The following is a 23692-nucleotide window of genomic DNA, read 5'->3' as shown; positions in this document are numbered from 1 at the left end:
ATGTGGTGATTCTTTTGAAATTTATGCACAGGATGTTTTATCTTGTTGTATCTGAGCATTTGACATGGAAGATAAATACATTGAAAATTGTGTGTGTTCCCTTGAGAGAACATGCTGCTAATGCCCTGTACAGATGAGGAACTGGAACACAGGGATGCTCTGCCAAAGCAAATAACTGAACCCAGGTTTTTCCACATCTTGTGTTGCTCTTGTAACATTACCACAGCTTTTTTAGGTGGATGCAAGCTAGGTTTTTGTTGATGCATGAATAAGTGTATTTAGGGAAAGGCAGTGACTCTGCTGATTTTATTTATTGTTTTTTTCCAGCTGTCCCAGGTGTTTGTTTCAGTTGTCCAGTGCAAGCTACCAAATGATACTTGAAAGGCAGGGCTCATGTCTTCAGCAGCTTGGAGGAACCTCTGCTGATACAACCATGGATTAGAAACTAGGGGCTGCCCAACACAGGAACAAGCACCAGAAGTGTAAGCTGAGGTCTGGGTTGACTGAGACCCACAGGGACAGCTGAAATGCAGGCAAAGAACTGGAGATGTGTTATCATTTCATAAAGGATAGAAGTGTGTGTGCTGTCATCCATCTGCCTCCTCTCAGCCCTCCCCAGAGGTTATCACAACAGAAATAATACAACATTGAACTGGGAACCATGTCTGGAAGCAGAGAAGACCCAACTGACCTTGAGCAGCTCAGTGTGCAAAGCACTAAAGATAACCCATCCATCACAGATGTCCCAGAATTTATTCACATGCTACACAATGATTTTGTTCTTAATTAAAAAAACACCAGGGGTTCACCAAAAAGGTAACAGCAGGGGTTAATATCACCTGCAGAGGTTCCCATTCCTAAGCCTCATCCTCTCACACAATCCCTGCAGGATGCCCACAGACCCCAAAAGCTTCAGAGCCAGGCCTCACATCTTTAAGGCTACAGAAAAAACAGATGTCAGACTTGCTTCATATACTCAAACTGTCTGAGCACAATCGTTTGAAATATGCTCAAACACACCAAACCCTGAGGATTTCTTTTCCCCTGTGCTACCTGGCTCTCCCTGGCACACGTGGCAGCTTTTGCTCCTATAAAACAAGAGCCAGAGGCACAAAACAAACATCTCTTGAGGACTCTGAAAGCAGAACCTGACCCACAAAGCACATCTGATTTTCAAATGTACACAGGAGCCTCCTTCTTGGCTGAATATTTTAGTCCTGCATTTTACCAGCTAGCTGAGAGAAAAGGGATGTCTGGTTTGTTTGTTTGATTATAGGCATGGGGTTTTTCCAAAGCTCTCCCTGCTGGCCTATGTCTGTTCCCAGCTAAGCACAGAGAGTTTTACAATGCACTTTCATGGTCAACACAGAGTATGAGGCCAGCTCTTAAAGCTTCTAACAACTCCTGCCCCAAGGCCAACATCTTTTGGGATCCTTTTAATGTGGGTCCAGGGAAACAAATCCAAAACATGCTTTTTGTGAACTACCTTACAACATCACTAGTGTTTCAGGTGGCAGAAAGTCACTGTGAATAATTCATCACATACACTCTTGGCACATTCTCCTGAGCAAAATAGAATAATTCACAAACCTTTGTGGTTTTCTAAGTCCATCTATAGATGGTAAACACATGGCAAGCAGCAATGAAAGGCTCCCTTCTTTTTATCTTCTGATAGAGAGAGGTATTTACACCTACTTTTCACAGAATCACATGAACTTTAGGTGGGAAAAGAACTCCAACATCATCCAGTCCAACCTAAGCTAACTACTAACCCCAGTTTTCCTCATTACTAACAGCAGAAACTCAGGAGTGGCCCTGAAATCCCCGTGCAGGCAGCAGCAGACAGACACAGTGAGGAGGCTGCAGAGTCCCTGCTGTGCTGCCCACAACTCACCTTCAGATCCCTGTGGATTATTGGTGTTTTGCACTGATGCAGCCTGGCCACGGCCTCGCAGGTGTCACAGAAGATCTGCAGGACCTCGCTCTCGGTGAAGCCCGTCTGCAGGCGCTGGTTCATCAGGTTCACCACCTGACCCCCTGAGGAGGAGCAAACACCAGGGTCAGGGGCTGGCCTGCCCTAAACCCCACTCCTACCAAACACAAGGTGCCTGACTCAGCTCCCCGGCCAACTGTGGCTGCACGCTCAGCACACCACGAGTTCAGGAGTTCAGATTCTAAATTCGTCCCCAGCCTTCTCCAGAGGCTTTTCTGCAATCTGCTGACTCATCTTGTTTTGTTCTCATTCCCTTGCCTAAATCCTAGAGGGTTTTGCATATCTGCTGGCAGGAGTTACAGCTTGGCTTTGAACAATGCTTCAAAAGCATCAAGTTAGCTTCTAAGGCCCATGGTCACCTGGTTGGGTTAACACTCAAATATAATTCTGTCCAAGCTGAATCTTTCTTTCTTCTTCAAAACAAAGCCCTTTTTTTTGTCAAACTAGAGGAATAAGAGGCTGCATTTGGGGCACCCACAGCCCACAAAATAGTTTGCCACATGTAAGCAAGAGGAGGGAGAGAGGCAGACACTCAAAAACCAAATACTCCTAAGTGGGTTGGTTAAAGTCAGAGACCAGGAAAAAAAAAAAAAAAAAAAAATCCATCTGTAAGAAGGGAAACTCCAGACAAGAAAAAGCAAATGTTCATTAAAGACTCCTGAATTTGCCTCAGCATTGAGGTTTTGTTGCTGCCAAGGCCTTTGCAAAATAACCCACAGAGTTCTTCCCCCTGTGTACACAAAGGAAAAACTCCTCTCTGAACCTCAGGCAAAGCAGAAATGGATCACTGCACATCATGAGTGTCAGAAAACTTTATTTTCATGGTACAAAGAAAAGCTCAACTCAATAAATAGTACAGCTGTGCCTGTTCTGCACTCCAAGGGAGTGCAGTTCTGCAGACAAAGATGCACTGCTTTGGTTTGGAAGCTGTGGGACACAAAAGGGGAGTGACAAGGGAAAATCCAGTGTACATCAGCAATGCTCATGCTTCAGACTGAATGCTGGTGAGAGATGCAGGTGTGTGCCCCAACAGAGCAGCTGGCAAAAGCAAGCCCTAAGAGAAATACCACCTTGCAGATAGAAGGAGACACCTTAGAGAAAGAGATTTTACTTTATCAGCCCAAAATCTGGCACAGGGGGGAGGCTCATCCAGCTGGAGGAAGCACACTCAGAATTGCTGTGGTTTGCACTTCCCTCCACAGCAGGGTCTGCAACATGGAGCTGAGTATGGATTCATTAGCACTGCCAGGGCTGCTTCTTCCAACACTCCTTAGGATGTTCAGGTTTAAGCTTACAGAGAACCTAAATGATGATTCCTGGAGCAAAGCTACATGTTAGGTTCTTCCTCTTACCAGCAAACAAACCCAGCCTAAGTCAGGCAAGGCTCCTGCATCAAAGCGAAGCAGCAAGGACACAGCAGAACAGAAAGCTGCTCTGTACATGTTTAAAGGCATTTTAGCCCCTGCTTGTTCTTGTACACTGCACCTGGCTTCAGTTAAAAGCCAAACAGTCCCAAGAATACCTATTCTTCCCACCTATTTGGTGGCATCAGCTGCCACCAAACAAGCCACAGACTTCTGAAGTCAGAGGCCAAAACATTATTTTTGCTTAACACCAATTCCTGCCAGAGGCCTCTGAGTGCAGCACATGCGTCATCTTCCAAACACCACATCCTAGCCACAAGAAATCAAAGCTTTGGGACAGCTGGAAGAGCCTGGCTGCCCAGAGACAGCCAAGCAAAAAGGTCAGAGGTAAAAGGAACACTTTTTGGTTTCATATTATCCATTTCAAGCTTCTTCCAGAAAAACCCTAAGTCAGGGTGAAGTGGAAAAATCTTGCAATAAAGTGAAGATGAAATCATTCCACAGCCTGGAAGCTTCTGAAGAGCTACTGCTTGTGTGGACCAGCCTATGAAAACCAGCAATACACATTTAATATATTCAGTACTTAAGAGTTCTCCTCCTCAGTAGAAAAGACCTAGGATCACCATGGTCAGGGGCAAATGTGGTACCAGACCCACACAGCCTCATGCATCACTCACTCCACACTTAGCTTTGGCTTTGCTTTGTTCAGAACCAGTTCTTGGCAGCCAAGGAAGGAGGAGACCTATGAAGAGGTTTGGCTTGGTTTGTTTTTTTTAAACCAGATGTTGTGCAAGTTTCCTGTAAGCACTGAGAAAAACCAAATGTAAACACTAGGTTTGCATCACTCACCTCGACAGAAATCCATCAGTATCAGCACTTCCCACACATCCCCACTGCTCACTGAGTTGATGCTGGAGTCAATGTACCCAACAATGTTCTTGTGGCCAGACAGGTCCCGCTGCAAGATAAACAAATTCAAGCATAAACCATCCATAGAGAGCAAGCAACATTTTAATCTGGTTCTTCTACATGGCAGAGCTTTCCCAGAGCTTCTCCTGCCCAGGCACAAGCTTCTGTCACTTTGGATTAATTGTCACACAACCTGATGTCTGTCTCTACCTGTTTTCCTTCCCAAAGGATTTGAGACAAACAGCAGAGAAACAGCCAGCCTGATGAAGGAACTTCTCCAGGAGTCAGCCCAGATGCTTGCATGTTCCCTGAGATGGCCCAGGGAGCTGCTCCTCAACTCAGAGGGAAGAGCAAGGCAGATGTTTTGAGGCAGCCAAACATGTGCTTACTTTTCTCAACTCCTTCCACTCTTCTGCCAGCAAAGAGCATCTCAAAACCTCAAGTACACAAAAATCCCATTCAGGTAATAAAGGCAATCTTAACCTTGCTTTCAGAAGCTTATTTTACGTAACTCAGTGGTCTTGTCCCTGACACACACTAAACAGAATCACAGAATTACTGAGGCTGGAAAAGATCATCACATTAAGTCACAGGGTTGACACAAAACCTTTATCCTTTCTTAGTTTTCCTGAGATCCCTTCTGCTTTTTCCATTCCCATGGTCTTCTTGTCCATTGAAACTATTTACATTTTAAATAATTCAACATGAGATTTCACACAGTTGCACAACTCCAAGACTTCCCTCTTTCCAAGAGAAAGTTTTGCTAGAAAACCTCCCCGTTTGCAACATAATGTGATGCAGATCTGAGGCAGGAGGTCCCCAGGCTCTCACACCCTTCCACCCCCAGCCTAGGGCCCCACTCCAAGGTGGTGACTTACCATAATTTGGATTTCTCTTTTGCAGACCTGCAGGTCGTACTCGTTATTGACGTACATGCGCTTCAGGGCACATTTCATCCCATTGTTGGTCCTCACAAGAAACACTATTGCAAAGCCACCTGCAGAGGACACAAAACCATCCTGTTATTAACAAGCAAACCTCTTTAGCCCTGGCTTCCAACCCTGCCCCTGTCTCCATCTGCCTCCAGAACACAAGCAGAAGCTGGAAAGCATTCAGCAGCTACAAGAGAGCCAGGGTGGGAGTGCCCCTTATGGAAACTCAGGTCCAGAGCTCCCAGTCCTGCCTGTCCAGTTATTTCTGGGAACTACAAGGGAACAAATCTTCAATTAATGGCAGCAAAGTTAACATTTAACATCTCCATAAAAACAAGCAATTGCACCAGTTACTTGTCCTGCCAGACAGTCCCTCATTGCTCATAAGGGACTCACACCAGCACCTTATTCCAAACTCTGACATGAACACATTATGCTTTTTAAAAATCATTGGAGATACCAGGTTTGGAGTTATTTTTTAATTTCTGTACAATATTTCCAGGGGCCACAGCTAAAGCTAGAGTAAACATTAAGCAACAACAACAAAATCTTTTTATTACATCATCAAAACATTTGGGCAATCACAGTGTTATTTTTTATTTTAAAAAAAATAATAATTAAAAAAAAGTAAATCAAACACCACCCATTAGAAGTCTCCCCTGCTCTTCAGGAGTTCAGTTCCCTTCCCACAGCTCCTGGAGGCCAGCAGGATACTGGAGTTCTATTTACAGCACTATGATCAGCAGAAAGAAACATAAGACGAGCAGCAAAAATAGATCAATTAAACTTTTTTTAAAAAGCAGATCCATTAGATTCAAAAGACTTTCTTCTTCTAGCTCTGCTTCAGCTGAAGTGGCTCTGGTACCTCTTCAGAGCAACTGCTTTGCAGTATTTATGTTCACAGAATTACCAGAGCTTTGCCAACTGGCAAAGAAAATTACAGATGAAGTATCCCAAGAGCTTAAAGGAAAGAAAAATTTAGAATCTAAAAAAAATAATAATAAATAATGTTTTCTGATACAGGACTGCACCAGCAACACACAGGGACCTGACAGAAACATGGCCTGGAGCATCTTCCAGATGGAGCAGCAGACATGAATATGTAAGGTGGAGCCACATCTGAGCAACATTTGCAGGGTTGTCACAGTAAAAGCCACAGGAAAATTGCAGCATTAAGTCCTTCTGTCCCTTAACTTTAACTCCTGCAAGCTTCAGTTGACAAGGCCACACGTGGAAGCTGTGCAAAATCTTAACTTATTCTGTCTGCAAATACACCTACCAATTTGGTTACTTCATTATTAAACTCCCACTGACTGCAGATGAAAGCATGACAATTTTGTTAGTAGTAAAAGCAGCATGCTTCTCTCCAGAGAAAACAAGTATTGATTTAATCAGGGTACACACAGCAATTTTTACACAGCAATCTAAAGTAAGTGACTTTGCCATCAGAAGCAAAATTTGATGATCCATATCCATTTGAGAGAGAATGCAAAGCTTTACTTTCTAAACAACTAATGTGGCACTCAGTCTGGTTGTCTCAGCTAAAACTGAGCACAAAAGTCCTTCCAAACTACAGAACACTGAGCCCAGGTTTTGACTGTAACCAGGATTTAGTCCAGAAAGACACAACACAACCAAGGATCTCTAACTTCCCTCAGGTATTCCTCAGTAAAAGCAGGAAAGGTGTAAAGAATGCTGCTCTAATTTGAATTTCCCTGCATTTATTACACCTCCCCCTGCTAGCTGGCTTCAGCACTCCCAGCCCTGCATGCAGAGGATTGGGAACCAACAGAAGAGGAGAATAAGGGACATGGAGAGTGCAAGGAACAGCAGTTTCTCTCCACACTCCTCACACACAAATGGCTTTAGAAATACCAGATCCAAATCCATCAGCAGGACAAAAAGGGCAGTTTAAAAACCACCAAGAACCTATCCCTGCAAACCAGAGGAAGCAGCAGGTACAGAGGGCAGGGACATCAGGGCCCCAGCTCTCACACTTGGCAGAACAGGGTTGATGAGAGCCAGGGCAGAGGGGAATCTTTCTCCTTCAAGGAGGGCTGAGGGCTCCAGGCCAAGGGCAGAGCTGTGGCTTCCTCTTGGAACAACCTCTGAATACCTGGCAGTGGCAGGGATGCCTTTTGGGGTCCCTAGAGAGATTTCCTCTTCACTCCCTCACACAAGAGATGGTTCTGGAGCTGTGGTCCAAGCTTCACCTCTCAAGTCCTTTGCCCTTTTATTACTGACAGCTCCTGAGCTGCCCTCCTGCTAAAGAAAATGGCACTTGCTCAAAACTGTTGACTTGCAAAAAAGGTTGACACTGACAGTACATGGTGGCTTGAAAAACAGAGAGAGAGGTTTGTGAGTAGGTTACACCTGAAACACTGTGCAGCACTTGAAACCTTTTCCTTGGCAACTACGACCAATACTTTATCTTTGTGCTAAAAGAGCAGTTCCAGGACCTGTGCTCCCACAGCTACCTCAAAAGCAGCAACTCCACTGTTAAGCAGCAGGCAGAAACCCAGCTGACATTTTGCAGCAAGGTATGACAGAGAAGAAGGGAAGGAGGACCCAACAGATGGATAAAATTTTCACTTGGCATCATCAGGCAGCCCAGAAGAGTGAGGCTGTGCAGCAGAAAGGGACCAATGAGCCAGCACTGGACTGCAGCCAGCACTGCCTAACAAAACTTCCCCATGGACTGAAGAGTTTTATTGCACAGTAGAAGAGGGACCTGTTTGCAGATCTGATGGGTGTCTTCTCCTCAGGGTTTCAGTGGTGCTGTCCAGCTCACACCATCTGCCTGGACACTGCTGCACCCAACAAGCAGGTTTTGCTTAAACAAAGCCACGGGAACTCTTCTGAACTCTGATGGCTTTTCACAGCATCATTAATACTCTTAGTTTTGCTCTTGACTACCTTGCTCACAGCTGCTGCCCACTGGGTAACCCATACCCACAACATTGCCCCCTGCCAGCCTCAGCTTTGGCCTGCAGAGCCTCAACCACAACCAATTTCTCCCTCCTTATTCCTGTCCAGCTCCCAACTTTGCTAAATCTGGACAAAGTTGAAAGGAAACGGATCAAAGACAAATGGACAAGCAATTATTGTGAAGCACTGCCAGATGCACATTACAGGACCATTTATTTCCATTTTCAGCAAGCAGCAAAGCAACACAACCCTTCCTTCCACTGGCCAGGAAGTGCCAGCTCCAATGCACTGCTGCCAGCTCCAACACCAGGGAGAAACTGGGCAGGATTTGTGTAACTCCACGTCAGCCCAGGTCAGCTCAGGAGCCTCTAGGAAGGTTGGCTGAGCCACAAGTGTGTGGGTCACACACAAGGCACAGCTTAGAGGCAAAGTAATCCTCCACGCATTGGAACATCCTCACATCTTTGCTGGAAGAGTTGGGTTTCTCCCAGTATGGAAAGCAAAAGGCAAGTGACCACTGCGAGCTTCAGATGCAACAGAGAAATACATAATAAATAATAAATACAGAGGCTTTGCAACAACAATAATAATAGTAATAATAAATACATAATAAATACAGGGGCTTTGCAAGCACCAGAAGAGAGAGAAGCAAGAACTAAGAAGTCAGGTCTGAGGACTGTTCTCCCTTGCATTCGTGAGCAAGCACCTGTGATTTCCAGTTCTGAAAGAAATTCAATTCTTTTGACATACAAACCAGCAAAAGCTAAAATACTGCTCTCATTCTAAGACATCAGAAGTTATTTATATGCTCATCCTTAAGATGTATTGACACTGCTGAACAGGCAGCATGCAGTCAGCATGCAGTCAGCACAGAGCCAGAGGTCTCTTGTGAAACATCCCTCTCTTTTGCACTGAGGCCTCCATCTCCCTCTACAACAGCATGGGAACATGGTTATCTTGCTGCATGCTTCTTGTCTGACTGTTGTTCTTGCTAAATGGTTTTAGGAGAAGCTGAAAAAAAAAAATAGGGGGGAAAAAAAAAAAAAGGGAAGTTCCAATTATCTCCAGTCAATACAGATGCCAGAGCAATTTTCCACGCAGGCTTGTGTCAGTGACCTGGCCAGTTTCCAGCACTGCTAGTTACATTTTCAGCCCTTCTGTAATTTCAGCAGGATGCAGGACTATCCACAGCCAGGCAGGCACTTCTAAACTGGGTAAAAGCAGCCCCCAGCCTGCACGTGATCCCCTCCCTGGGCTCCTCAGAAGGGAAGGGGACAGCACAGGGCTGCAGCTCAGTGACCCACGTGTGCTGCACGCCTGGAATCCTCCTGCAGGCACTGACAGAGCAATGTCCATCTGCAAACAAGCCCCAGATGCTGCTGCCAAGCAAGCTGCACCAGTGCCATGGTAAGGGAGTTTACAGAGCAGTGGGTTGCTCCTTCCATCACCCCTTTGTGATAATTCTGTCCCTGGTGAAGGTGTGAATTCACCAAGCTCAGCAAGTGCTGCCCCAACACACGATCTGTGTGCTGAACACTGCACACCCCACATGGACAACTGACCCACTTGCTCCTTCTGGGACAGCCCCAAAACATCCAAAACAGCTTTTCCTACCAACACGACTGCTGCAGAATTGCCACAGTTCCTGATAAACCCTCTGGGTGCCACTAAAAACTTTATTCTTCAGGAATTCTTTTCTGAGCTGGACAAACAACACTTGTGGTTTTCCACCCAACTGTTTCCAGCTTTCTGTGTTTCAGCTCCACCTCATCCACCTCAAAACTCTGCACACCCCCCAGCACTTTAGTGCTGAAGCTGAGGGGACAGCCAAGTGCTCTGCAGATGTCCCCAGGAACTGCCCAGGGAACATTCAGCCTCCAGGGACAGCCAGTACAGCTTTTTAAGCCCCAGTTGTGCTAGCAGGCACTTAAATTAAGTGCTTTGCTGAACCAGGTACAAAGCCACTCCTCATTTCCACAATCTGAATGCTTATTGATCCTTATCCACCATGAATTGTGATATTCTGCCTTATCTCACAAGCCAGAAGAACTTCCTTAGCATTTATTTCTAACGTACAAGGGGCAGGCTCATTTGATTTTTTTTATTTTTTTCTTCCCCCAGTGCAGGCTACTGTGATCCTGTTACAGGAAAACCACACCAACTCCTTTGCACAGGGTGCTTGCAGCTCACCAGTTCCCAAGGTTTACAAAAACCCAATTAACAAAAAACCCAAACCAATTAAGAAGCTGACTGAAGAACACCTGGGTCAGTGTGCCAGCTGATGGCAGCAGGAGGAAGCACACAGCTCCCATCCCTCAGCTCTGCTTTGCAGACATGAGCTCTGCAGGATGCCTCCAGAAAGCAAATCTGTGCTGGAAGGGCACCTTCAGGTGTCCAGCCAGGAAAAATCCAGAAAAAAACCTCCAACTGCAGTAAGGGATGGCAGCAAGACACCCTAGATGGGTCTCAAAGTTCACCCAGAACCCCCTCTCATTACATTTTGGGTAAGGCACAGCATTTTACCAACAGGAAGAAATGGTTTTTTAGGGGTTCCCCAGCACTGCCAGGTATCACAAAGTGCCCTGATTGCCACCAGGAATCCAGCCTCACCTGCACAATCACTACCATGGCCTCCAGGTTTTCTTCCTTTTCACACTCAGCTCCACCTAAGCAGCATCCAAAAACTTAATGTCAAACTTCTCTCTCCCCAGTGGTCCTACAGCTTTGTAACTACCAGACAAAATCAGCATACAAAGAAGATTTTAATCCTGCCCAGAGGAGTCAAATGCAGGTGGGTTGAGGATGCCAAGCTGAACAGAGGAGGAGGTTCCCACAGCCTCATTCCACCCTCTCCAAGCTGCAGTGGGATGCTGGTGCCCAGCTCAGGACTGCCCCACTGGAAAGGCACAGCCCTGGGTCACCCTGTCACTGCCTGGCACAGGATTTCACCTGACCCAGCCTCTCACTTCTAGGCAGGACTGACAGTGCCCTCATCACTCCTGACCCCTCTGTCAGACCTCTGCTCACACATTCTCGTGGGGTCTCAGCAAACCCCAGATTCTTACCCTCCACACCCAGACAGCACTGAGCTCCTGCCAGTCTGCTCTCCACCACCTGGAGGGACACCACCCAGAGTCTTTTCCAGATTACCTCACACAAAAAGGCTCCAAAGACTCGAAACAGTGATGGTTGTACTGATGTTCTCCTTTGCCTTTTGCTCTTTTATTACTGTATGTTGGAGCACTGCTCATCTTAATGCTTGGGTACTGGGATTTAATTAATGCCTGTGACTCACTCTTCCACCCAATTCCATAATCCCCAATTAAGGATTTTACATGTTATTTTATCTCCATGTAAGTGAGGATTATTGCACACACAGAAATCACATAACCTGTCCTGAGGCACAGGCTTGCATCATGTCTCAGGAGTTCCCTGACAAACTGGTGTCCATTTCCCACGATCCAGACTACAAAACTAGGATTTTCTTTCAGCTGAACTGTGTCAGCAGCTTGCAAACTCAAACACAAACTGTGAGAGGGTGTGCTCAGTCACCAGCTGAAGCAGAAGAGGCTCACACACAGCAAGCCATGGCTGTGAGTGTGACTGGGATGACTTTGTGGTGATGAGAGCAGAGGTGAGAGGTAGATGGACAAGCAGCAGATCTGGATGTGGATCTCCTGGTCTTACTACACCCAAGTTCCTCTCACTCCAAGTGGTTTTTGTGCATTGTAAACCCAAGAGTTCAGTTCTGAGCAAGAACAAAACAAACACCCCTTATCCCCTGCCAACAGGCTCTCCAGCTGAGAAAAGCAGATAATGATGCTAACCTAAACAGCTCTACTCTCAGCTGAGATTTTCTACCTCAAAGGAAGTAACAAGCTTTACTTTGTTTTGTTTTGATTTTTTTAAGGTCACTTGACTTATGCTAAAGCATAACAGTGCCAAGTTTAAGGGACTGCTTCAATTTAAAGGGCTGCCCCAGCACCTCCCAGAGCAGTATTTGGAGCAAGCTATACAGATGACCTCTGCCTATCAAGAACACAAACCACTGGACTCTGCAAGGCAGAAAGCAGGGTGTCTGCACAGCACTGCAGGGGTTCTCCTCCAGCTCAAGGGCTCTAAAACAAAGACACAAGTCCCTACACTTGACACAGACCTAAGAGCTATGAATCAAATGAGACAGCAGAAAACAAAGCACTGTGTTTCCTTTCATGCATGGGAGCAGTCCCTGGGATTTCTGCATCTCACCTCATCGTCATCAACACCTGTACAGGGAGCTAAACACCATTAAACCAACCCAAACTGTGCTTTCTGGTTGGGTTACTGCTCTGGGAAAGTTATCAAATCAAATCCTGAACCATCAGTCACAAATTTAAGTAATTTAAGTGGTCTGAATATTTAAGAGTTATCTTGACAGCAAGGCAAAAAGCAAACCAGTAACTCCAGACAAAGCTTTGTCTGTGTAAGTAGCCATGGTCACAATCACTCACACTGGATCCACGTTCTGACCATTTTAAGTGGCTGTAAGAGCAAATCAGAGCTTCACGATGGTGGGGAAAGCAGAGAGCACCTAGATAAAGCATAAAGGACACCTACTATTGCAACTCAGGAAACCTGAAACAGGCACAAATATCAGGAGATTCAGCTGAAACGTTCATCTCCCCAGGTGAGATATGAGGCAGATGAAAAATTAACTAAGCAGATGAAAAATTGGCTAAGTAAGGATACTTTCAACAAGTAAATATTGGCTAAGTGAGGATCCATCAGACAACATGCACCATTCAGGCAAAGATCTGCACCCAGAACTCCACAAAAAGCCTGAGGGGTGCAAGCAGAGCCCTGCTCTACACAAACTCCTCTCACCACCAACTCAAGAAAGCAGGAGCTCTCAGCTCCAGCTGTAGCACTGCTCAAGCTCCAGTCCTTAAGCACCACCAGACAAACTTTAGCAGAGCACCTAGAATATCAAACAGAGCAAAGGAGGTCTCCTTGGCAAAACAAAGGCTCAGGGAGTGCTCGGGGGGGGATCAGATTCTCAGCAAGAGTAAAGCAGGGACACATTTAACCCTACAGAGATTTACCATGGCTGGGGATCCTAATGTGATTACCCAACATGACCAACACAATTAGAGGGCCCTTGCTTCGTGAGACTGCTGCAATATCTAGGCCATGACAAGACAGATTTAGATTTAGAGGCTCCACCCTCCTTCCGAGGAGCTTTTCAAACAGGCTCAGGACATCACAGTTCACGTTAGTGTGGCAGCCACGGCCACGAGTGCCTGATAATACAAACCAGAACAACAATACAACCAGAAACACCAGAACAGAAGCGTGGGCTCTACCTTCCCTCATCTGAGGAGGGCAGGACCAGCAGGGAGGGGAAGGGAGGGGAGCAGTGAATCACATCCACAGGAGAGGAGGAGAGCAAAACCAAAAGACTTGAGCAGGGAGCAGGGTGGAGCTGGAGGTGTGGAAGAAAGGGAACACAAGATGGAGCTGACCAGGGCTGGGACTGGTTTTAACTGGACTTTCCTGCCAGGGGCTGTCAGAGAGGGCTTATTGGAGCCCTTAAATGCTATGGTAACAGCAAACTCCATTTGGGAAGCAATTATGCAAGGATCCAAAGAGAGCTCATGGCAACAGACAAGTTATACATTTAGGAATCCTGATTACTATGGTAGCACCCAGACATCCCTCCTGAGCAAAGCAGCCTGAGAGACACAAGAGAAACCCTCACACATGCCTACAGCTAACATGATACTGGAAGAGCTCCCCAACAGTGTGTTGGTTTCAAGCAAGTTTGCTCTGCTGAAGTCCAGGGATGCAGATTTCCAGCTTTTCAGGTCTCCCATAGAAGCACAGGTATACTCTTGAGCCATGGAAGTGCCATCTGGCTGAGTAACAGGAAAACACAACTTATGGGCTATGTCAGATTCCTCTAGAAGAGGATATGCAAATTGAAGCCTGAAGACAGGAGTGAACTTTCCAAGCCCTCCAAGCATGGAGAGGTAACTACTACCCCAGCAGGCAGCTCTCTCAGGGCATTCAAACCACTGGGTACACTGACAGGCACACAGTGGCCATTGCTCAGCAGAGGGAAAAATAATTGATATAAAAAATAAAAACCAGCCCTACATGAAGCAGGGCTTTGGGTTTTTCCACATAGATACAGGTGAGGAAGGAGAGAGATATGAATAGGCATATGCCTGTCTGTTCTTTTGTCAGATGTCCAGGAGTAGGAACTTCAGGGGTCCAGAGCCTGCAGTCTTGTGACTGCTACTCACAAGCCCCCATAATAATAATTAGGGATTTAATTCATAAGCTCAAGTGAACTTATGTAACTGCTTGAGAAATCCAACTTACCATGCAATATATCAATATATGCATTTCTAGCCTGCTTGGTAGCAGAACAAGCTGCAAAGGTACAATGTGAAGTGCTCCTAACGTTAAGTGTAAAACAAAAGCAAAAGGTAGAAACCCACCATCTGTCCCACTCCAAAAATAGCATCTTTTTAATTTTAAAAAAACCCAATGCATGTTTAATCCTGTCACATGTTCTGTTGAATGCTGTGTGAGCAAGGCTGAGTTCATGTGTTTCCTCCAGCCCCTGAATAACATCAGATTGTTGGGAGGTACCGTGTGCTAATTATCCTGTCCTGATCAGCTGTAAGATTACAGCTGCTTGCACCCAGCCCTGCCTCTTGCTGAGTACATCTCCTAAGGATGCAGCACATATTTTAGTGGCAAACACAAATGCTGAGCCCCAGCAAGCAGGGGCAGCCAGGCCTCCCCAGAGGCTTTGTTCTGTGTTTGCAGTGTGTGACACAGGGCCCGAGCCCATGATAAAAGTTCCTCCATCCTGTGGTGACATGAATATTAATGACCCCGTGGTTAAAACCCCAGACAAGGAGTCACATTTGCATTTCAGACAAGGCTTTGTCACTGCTTTCCTACACAGCCCTTATCAAATGGCTACATCTTCAAGGGCTTCAGTTTCTCATTGATAAATAAATGCCTTTCCCTCCTCCTCTGGTTGCTCTGCACAGAACTTACATTGGGCAGCACCTGGTACCGGAGGGTTCAGGTTTGCTGAGAGACAGCACAACAGTTCAAGCTCCAACTAGTGCCTGGGCAGAAAACCAGAAGGGTTAACCCATTCCCATATCCAAGGACATCTGACTTAAAACCAGGTGAAGGCCAAAAGAAACGTTCTGACTTTCAGCAAGAATTTTTGTTGCCAGAAGGCGACTCTGACCCACGCCTGCTCTGCCCCTTCCCTTTCCCTCTGCTGTACCTTCCCTCCGTCACCCCTTGCACCCCACAATCCACACATTGGTGCTCTGGGAGCCTTTTTTATTTGCTTACAAACATAACCAATAAAAAATAAAAAAAACCAAACAAGGTAAGAACCAGCAGGATCTAATCAGCTGACAAGTGGGGCTGGCTTCACCTTTCATCCACCGACTTCTGAGCGGGCTGTAATGAAGATGCAGCTACTGAAGAGCTTAACTCCTAAGGCACCCACTTGGCAGTGTTTGCCCAAACTCCCAGGGCCCACTTAGGGCACATCTAGTCCCCAGCCCAATCTCCAGCATCCTGATGACATCCCCAAGGACATTTGCAAAACTCTAGTCAAAGAAACAGGGATGCTACAAAGATGAACCCTTCCTTTTCCAGCTGCTGCCCCATCCCTGCTTAGTGGTTAAGGTGGTGTAGGACTGACAGGTGGACTCACTGATCCTGAAGGTCCTTTCCAACCGTGCTGGTTCCTATGATTCTATCTCCATCCCAACCCTCTCCCCAAGGAGAGGTGGCACTGCCTGCCCTCCAGCCACCTCTGCCTGGCTGCACCATGTGCACCCCTCCTGACGAGAGGCACCACAATCTCCAGCTCCAAAGACAGGCAGGAACACCAGCACAGGAGTCTGTTCATGCACACATGTGCTCCCACAGATCCTCCTCCTTAATTAAAAGGGTGTTTTCTTCAGGAAGAAGCACTTTGAAAGTCTGAGTTTTACATCACTCTTGCTCCCACAACATCTGGACAGCTTCCACACAATCCAGGAGAGCAGTGAAGTCACAAAACCATGTCTATCACATCAAACCATGGGTTTCTCTTGCTGGCTATGGTGCTTTGAACAGAAACTGATGTTCAAGGAATGGCTGCATGAACCAGGCCAGGGCACACTCCTCATGGACCATTCTGCCCTGCTTTGGGACCATTCTGCCCTGCTTTGGGAGACAAGCTCCAAGTTCACCTTACTGCTACCATTAGAGGGAGCACACATCAACCTTGCAACCATTTATTTTGCAGTGGTAAAGGAGACACAAGCTATCACCTGAATAACTGCTGTGCACTTGAGAGCATCAGGAGACCATGTATTTTCCTGTCACACCCTCCAGGGCAGAATGCCAGGCTGCTTTTTAAGTCCACTCAGGCACATTTTGGGGTCATCTCCCTATCACAGCCCTACAGACACCAGTTAGGAACACGCTGGTTTCATGTGCTACCAGTGACTGAGGGAAGATCAGATCTACCTGTACTCATCACAGTACAACAAGCTCCTCACTCAGCTGGGAGGATGCACACACGTGCAAAGGCTCTGCTTGGGGAACTCAGATGCTGATGGGTTTTAATTTATTTTTAATCTACGAGATCACTGCTCACCAGTGCGTAATTTGTTTCTGTAAAATCGTGAAGCAAGACAGATGCCACGTGCATTTTGTTCCAAGAAAGGTCTTTAATCCACTCCTGTGACATGTGGCCCAGGGTCCCAATGTCAGCATGGCTCTGCCACAGAGCAAGTGTAAATTTATGCTGAAATCACAGGAGTGCCAAGAGCAGGCACACACCCATCCCAACCAGAAGCAGCGTTGGAGAGAAAACCAGATTGCAATTAAAGCACTCAAGCTGGAGAGCCAGAGATCAATTCCTGACTTGGCCACACATATCCTGCATTGCTTCACCTTCATATCTCAGTATATTATTTTCCCAGCAGCCCTGAAACAAAGGAAGGACATTTTCACAGACTGTGCCAGGGCTCAGATACTCTGGCAAGAGGGTAGTGAGAGCTCCTGGCATTAGGAGCTGCAGAGCTCTCCTCTGATTTCATTCTACTGCATCCTACTGTAGGCAGCTACCATTAACCTTCATTTCATTTAGTGGCATCTCCTGGGCCTCAGCAAGGGAAAAAAGGGAATTTTCTGTTATGATAAAAAGCCTCAAATGAGAGTGAATTACCTCACAACTGTATTTCACTTAAGCCTTTCCAAATCTTTTCCTTGTGCTTGTAAATCACTGTCAATATTGTTCCTGCTCTCAAAAAAAGCTCAGCAGCCTGTATCTGACCTGAGGAGGTGTATTTCCAAAACTATGCTGTCACAAGGACATGCTGCACTTCCCCCCCATCCAAGAGAGAAGGCATCCTTCCCTTCCCTGGGAAACTTATTTGTTCAGTTCCCATTATCAAAGAACTCCTCCATAAACCAAGTTTGCTCATGGCAGTCTGAGTCTTCTCCTCAGACTTCCTGTCTCCTTCCACACCTGCAACACCAGTAAGCACTAATTTAGTACAAATGAAGGCAAACTGGTTCTGACTTCCCAGGAAAGGAGCAGCAAGTCCTGCAGCTGGCAAACTGCTGTTCCAGAAGGCACAGCCTCATTGTGTCCAAATCACTATTTTCAATGAAAAAAAGTCTCTCTCAAAGAAAGCAGTTTCCAGTCCCAACCAGTTCTGACCCCTTATTATCTGTGATTAATGCAGATGGGTGAGCTTGGAAGGCAGCAAGTGCTAAACCCAAAGTGGATTCCAGCTTGTCTTTGGCACATTTATAACCTACCACCTGCTCTCAAGCTCCTGTCCAAAGGGATGAAGGCCACAGCCAAACAGTAGTGCAGTACATGTTCTCCTGAGATCCAAATGTGGTGTCACAACCAGACATTAGTAACCTGTTTGCATGTAACTGCAAGTTGGACAGTCAAACTCTGTATTTTCTTCAGACAGAACCCCAAAACTAAGCTTTCTTATACTAAGTAGCTGACAACTTCATAAGGCTGTTACAGGACTTCTTGAATTAGAAACTATTTGAATGTAGAAGGTTCTTTCATGGGACAATGACTGCAGAAAACTTGCCCCCCCCATGACTTCCCTGGGCTAACATTGCCAATAAAATGCTTTCAGCTAATACAGAACTTATGCAAGAACTCCCCACTCCCTGTGTACAATCCCAGACCCTCTCTCTGGTATGTTGCATAAAGGTTACAAGTGAGGCAGAGGATACCAGCCTCTGGGCTAAACAACTTCTTACACTGTTAAATACACTCACACCTCCTTTTCCTTCCTAGGGATAGGGCACGTCCTCTGCCCCAGCAAAATCTGTGCTGCTAAAAGCACCAAAGCATTTGGGATACCTCAACATTTACCCAGTAGCTCACCTGGGATTCTTCACCAGTTTGTGTGGTTTGTGCACTCAAAAAACTGCTGAAGCACAGAGGAGTCAGCATCCTACCCACCCCTGCAAAGCAGGGTCCATGCCCTGCCTCACATGGTGCACAGGAAAAGCAATGAGGGGGAAATAAATAAAGAAATAAAATCACATGTTCCATTCCAAGAGGAGAACTGGTTTAATTCCTAATCCAAATGTCACTGGTCAGCTGATCAGCAGCTAGCACTTGGCAGAAGCTAGAAGGTAACAACTAACAAAATAAACTTCAAAGTGGTACCTTGAACCCAAGCACACCAGAACTGGGTTGAGGACCACGTAAATCTGCACAACCTCAGACGAGGTTCTGAAGTGATTTCAGAAGCATCTCATGTGTAACTTTAAAGGATGATGGCAGCCCCAAGTCAAGGTGCTGCATGCTCCAGGGAGAAGGCAGGCAGGGGCCAGGAGAAATCCTCTGCAATGAGCCCAGCCACACATTTCAGCAGCTCAGGGATCACCTTCCCCGTGGGACACAGCCTGTACACTCCCAGCCTTGCCAAGCTCTCCACACACACACTGGCCTGCAGATCTGCTGAAGAAAACCATGATGAAGACTTCTCTGCTTTCCAAAATGGAGTAAAAAAACACAGCCAAATCTAAGCTGGTTTCACATTGGTTTCTAGTCTCCAGCATTAAATGCTTTGAAATGTACATTAGTTAGCAGCACACACAGAGCCACGCAGCTGAAAAAAATTCAGTGAAATATCCAACAATTACTCAACTTTAATCCCCTAACTTACACATTTTAAGGGGAAAAGACCACAAGCAGCACCTTCAGAAAAATACTAGTAATTGAAAATTATTTTCCAGAGACCTGAAGCAGCACAGCCTGGATCTTTTGCTAGCAGTAGACTAAGACAACATCCCAGCTCAAACACATGCCCCATCAACACCTACAGATTTTGGATCATCAATTCAGCATCTCCTTCAGCCTGGCACAGAGCAACACAAAACACAGGACCCTGAAAAGCAGACACTGGGACAATCCCCCAGAAAAGGTGGTTTGTGCTACACTGCCACAAGATGCACATTAACAAACTTCTGATTTCTGGCAACATCCTCCTAAATGTTCCTGCTGCCCCAGAGTCACCACCCTCCTCACAGCTCCAGTGTGAGCTTTCAGAGTGAGGTGGGCTTTTTTTTTTTTTCCTCCCCTCTTACACATAAGCAGAGACAAAAAGCAGCATCCAATTTGATCACCCTGGTTTCATTTCTTTTATTAAACAAAACATTAAGATAGAAGCCTGCTTCACCCACACACTCAAAGGCCTCCTGGGCACTCACCTCCTCTCTGAAACTTCAGTCACCTCCAAGTCAGTCACATCCCCCCAAGCCCAGCCTGGAGCACCATGCACCAACCCCCAGGCCAGCAGTCCTGACCTCCCACAGGAGCCAACAACCCTCACACAAACCTTGATGGGAATTTTTCAAGAGATTATTCATGCTATTATAGGGATCAGAGCAAGACAGCTCCAAAGACTCAACTACAAATCACCTATTGCTATGTATTGTTTGAAAAAGATAATGATTCATGGCTATTATAACACCAAGGACAAACAACCACTTCAGCATTATTCTCTCCCAAAAGTGAGGAATGTTCCTCCCTGCCCAGAAAAGCTTCCAAGACACAACTATTTTTAAGGGTGAACCCCCAATTTTGGGGGATCCACACAAGAGACAGTGAGCCCGTGGAGGCCTCTGCCCCCTGGCAGACTTCCCAGTGCCTGGTTCAGGACTCCCACCCTGGGCCAAGTCCTCTTCAGCAGGGTTGCTCAGCAGAATTGAGTGATCACAGCTCTGCCTGACAGAGGTAACAGATTTCCCAGAGGTAAATCCCAGCACCTGAACTGTAAAAGCTCTGGTCCAACCAGTTCCTCAGCCTTGTGACTGAAGTCTCCCCCACACCATCGATCATTTCTTTTGAGCCACTTTTACAGCTCTTATTTTTTAGGCTTCACATGCTGCACCAAACCCAGGCCCCTCCTCTCCTTTCTAAAGCAATGAGGATCACAGAAGCTTCTTTCCCAGACAGGATACTCCTCCTCCAAAGTGCTTCCCAAAGGGCTTTTCCTTTCAGCAGAAACAGCCAAGACTTCACAAGTTGCCTTTTCAACACTGCTGAACCACCTCAGCTCACTGCAGACACACAAAAGTTTTCTGGCCAAAGCTTCAGACATCACCAGGAACCAGGATGCCTGAGAGCTCCCCAGGTCTCCAGCTGAGCCAGTGAAAACCTTCAGCTCCCCAGCACCTGGGGAGGGAGCACACACAGCTACTCCAGGACTGCAAAGCTGCCACACTTCTGCCTCACACTGACCCCCCAGAGGACCTAATGCTTCCTCTGAAGGAAATGGCGTTTTCACCCCTCTGTCCCCATCAAGAGGAGACCACCTGCAAACCTCCAACCCACCTCACTCTTGTCCCCTTGGAGATTTCCACCATGCAGAGGGATTCTGGATTGCCCACACCAGACTAACTGTGAGGAAAACTCCTCCGTAGCACATTTCACCAGGAGAACTTCCTCTGCTTTAGAGCGTGGGCAGGAAGAGAACACAGGAATTCTCCAGTCCTGCAGCACGCTGCTTGGCCTGGGCATGCAGATCCAAGAGCTGCAGCCAGCACCAGGCCATGCTCCATCCCAGAGGCCAGCAAAAAAACAAGGAAACAGGGAAAGGCCCTCAGAAGCAGCAGCTCCTCCAGGACAGGGAGGTATGGAGGAGGCACCTCTCCCAGGCAATCTGTGCCACCACCTCCAACCTTTGGTGGCCAGAGCTGAAGCCTGCTGAGCTGCAAAGAGCCCAGTGACACACAGGCTGGCTTCCTGATGCTGTCAGCACCAGGGCAGAACCTGCCAACAGATTATTCATCAGCAAAAAAAAGCCTCTGTTTTCCCATCTTACCAGGATAAGGACAGCCTACACTAAAAAAAGACTGTGACATCTTCTCAGGTTTAGCTCACGTAGTTCCTAAGGCCAAAAAGAGCCTTGGAAATATCAACCGAGGCAGACATATATTGCAAATTGTGAGTTAAGAATAAAGAAAAAAAATCACTATAGTTACTGGTTGAAAGGCTGCTCTCAGCTCAGCATGCAGCAGAACATATCAGAAACCATATTTGAAAGGTGGTCACAGATCTATTTCCTGATACACTGTGGTGGCTTTTCCCAAACCTGAATGCACAGTGTGCACGGAGTCCCTTTTCCCATTTTAGGGTTCTCTCTGTAAAAGCCAACACAGGGCCTCCCACTCAGCCCTCATACAGCAGCAGCCCTCTCCTTTGCTATTACAAGATCAAAACAAAACACTGTTTTGACTGAAATTGCAAAGGATGCTGCACAGGAGCAGGTCTAAGGAGGCCAACAGCTCTCTGAAGGTCGAGGATAAGGTTACCAGCTACAGCCACTCATAAGGCCCCTTATAGCCAAACAAATGAAATGTAAAGTGATAGTTAAAGCAGCAGTGCTGGTTACAATTAAAAAAAAAAAAAAAAAAAAAAATACCAGCAGCTTGCTGCTGCACTGCAAGGACTGTACACATCAAGAGTTTTGTAACACCCAGCATTCATTTTCAATTCTTTGTTTAATTTTGAAAAAAACTGCAATTGGGATTACTGCTTCCCCTGCACAAACCCCACACAACCAAAAATCCCTCATCCTAAATCATGGCTCACTCTGCTCAGCCTACCTATGTGCGTGGCATATCTGCAAGGACTTTACTCCAACCTTTTATTCCCCTCTGCTTGAGGTAAGAGAGGAGGCAACTGGCTGAAGGGAGTTAGAGTGAAGCCCACCGTTTTCTTTATTTACAGCACCCTGTTCTGCACCAAAACATTTGACAACCCGAGGTTGTTTTCTTTTAAATAAATAAATAAATAAAAATTTAAAGAATAAACCTCACAGCTTAGGAAAGGCAGGAAACAATTAATTTCAGAAAGCCTCTCAATTTCTAAAGCATTTAAAAAAAAAATAATACAAAACAAAACCAAAAAAACCAAATCAACTGAAGTCCAGCAAACCCACACTGGTCTTACACACGGACTGACCAGAAATGTCAGCTTGCAGCTGCCCCCGGGCTCCAAGTCTGTCAAGGACGGCGAAGTTTTAAGGGGAGACGAGGACCGAGGGGGAGTGCCCGGGAAAGGCCAAAGCCTCCCCTCCTTCCAGCTGTGTGAGGGAAAGGGGGAGGGAAAGCCCAGGCAAGGCAGGAGGCCCCGGGCTCTTACCTTCCGCCAGCACCTCCTCCACCGTCCCCTGGAAGCGGCCGATGCTGAACACCCGCCCGATGTAGCCGCTGCCGGGGCCGCCGCTGCCGCCGCCTCCCCCGCTGGTCCCCGACCCAGGGCCAGAGCCGCCCTGCTCCCGACGCGAGTCGAAAAACTTCTTCATTTCTCAGGAGACAGCAGCTGCCTGGTCAGGGGGGCGATGCCTTTTTTTTTTTATTTTTTTTTTTTAAGGTCCTAAACCCCTTCCTTGTTCCTCCCGCAGCCCGGCCGGGGCCGGTGAAGAGGGACCCGGGGCCGCTCGCCTTGCGGGGCCAAGCGGAGCAGGCGCGTCGTCCTCCGGGGGAGTCACACCTGCAAAACCACAGGGGGTTAACGGGGAAGGTGAGGGGAAGGCGGTCACCCCCACCCCGCGGCCTGGGGCACCGCAGCCCCCTCAGGGGCGCCCCGGCCGCCAGGGCCCCCCGCCCCGTACCTCTCTGCGGGCCGGGGCTGCCTCCATGCAACCCCGCAGCGGCGCCCAGGGCCGGCCTGCCGCAGCCCCAGCGGCTGCCCGCGGCGGGTCACGGCGGGGACCGCCCGGCGGCAGGGCCCGGGGCCCGCATCGCTGCCTGGCGGAGCTCCCGGCGGCCACCGAGCCCGTCAGGGACCGACCCCGCCGCCGCCCCCCGCCGGCCCCATCCGACCAGGAAATGGGCTGGCACAGGAAGTCCCGGCTGCCGGCAGGAGCACCGCCCCCGCGCCTCCGCCGTCCCGCAGGGCTCAGCCCGGCCCGGGATATCCGCCCCTCGCCGGCCGAGCCCCCCGGGAGCGCCGCCGGAGCCCCCCGCCCCACAGCGCGGCGGAGGGGCGAGAGCCTTTT

The 23692-nt window shown here is 47.4% G+C and overlaps 1 protein-coding gene and 1 long non-coding RNA gene across 32 annotated transcripts in view; both read right to left on the bottom strand.

Annotated features, from left to right (window-relative positions):
• Positions 1 to 23692, bottom strand: part of AAK1 (AP2 associated kinase 1) — a 67442-nt gene extending 43750 nt beyond the window's left edge. For 6 of the 31 annotated variants that reach the window (XM_071729108.1, XM_071729113.1, XM_071729112.1 and 3 more), the window contains exons 1-5: positions 23306 to 23690; positions 22834 to 23184; positions 5145 to 5263; positions 4207 to 4315; positions 1895 to 2037 (exon numbers count right to left, since the gene is read on the bottom strand). In XM_071729108.1, the coding sequence (XP_071585209.1) occupies positions 1895 to 2037; positions 4207 to 4315; positions 5145 to 5263; positions 22834 to 22996 (534 nt within the window). In that variant the 5' untranslated portion in view covers positions 22997 to 23184; positions 23306 to 23690. Of the gene's footprint in view, positions 1 to 1894; positions 2038 to 4206; positions 4316 to 5144; positions 5264 to 22833; positions 23185 to 23305 lie in introns of all 31 variants that reach the window. The other 25 variants (XM_071729114.1, XM_071729136.1, XM_071729121.1 and 22 more) reach the window with 8 other exon arrangements.
• LOC139788850 (uncharacterized) lies at positions 2791 to 4199 on the bottom strand. The gene is made up of 2 exons (XR_011722967.1): positions 4035 to 4199; positions 2791 to 3901 (listed from the first exon to the last, which is right to left on the bottom strand). It is a non-coding gene; the product is annotated as an uncharacterized lncRNA (long non-coding RNA).

Source organism: Heliangelus exortis, chromosome 30 (assembly GCF_036169615.1).
Source record: "Heliangelus exortis chromosome 30, bHelExo1.hap1, whole genome shotgun sequence".
Classification (NCBI taxonomy): domain Eukaryota; kingdom Metazoa; phylum Chordata; class Aves; order Apodiformes; family Trochilidae; genus Heliangelus; species Heliangelus exortis.
Note: the sequence above shows the minus strand (reverse complement) of the source record. Positions and strands in the feature narration are given on the sequence as shown.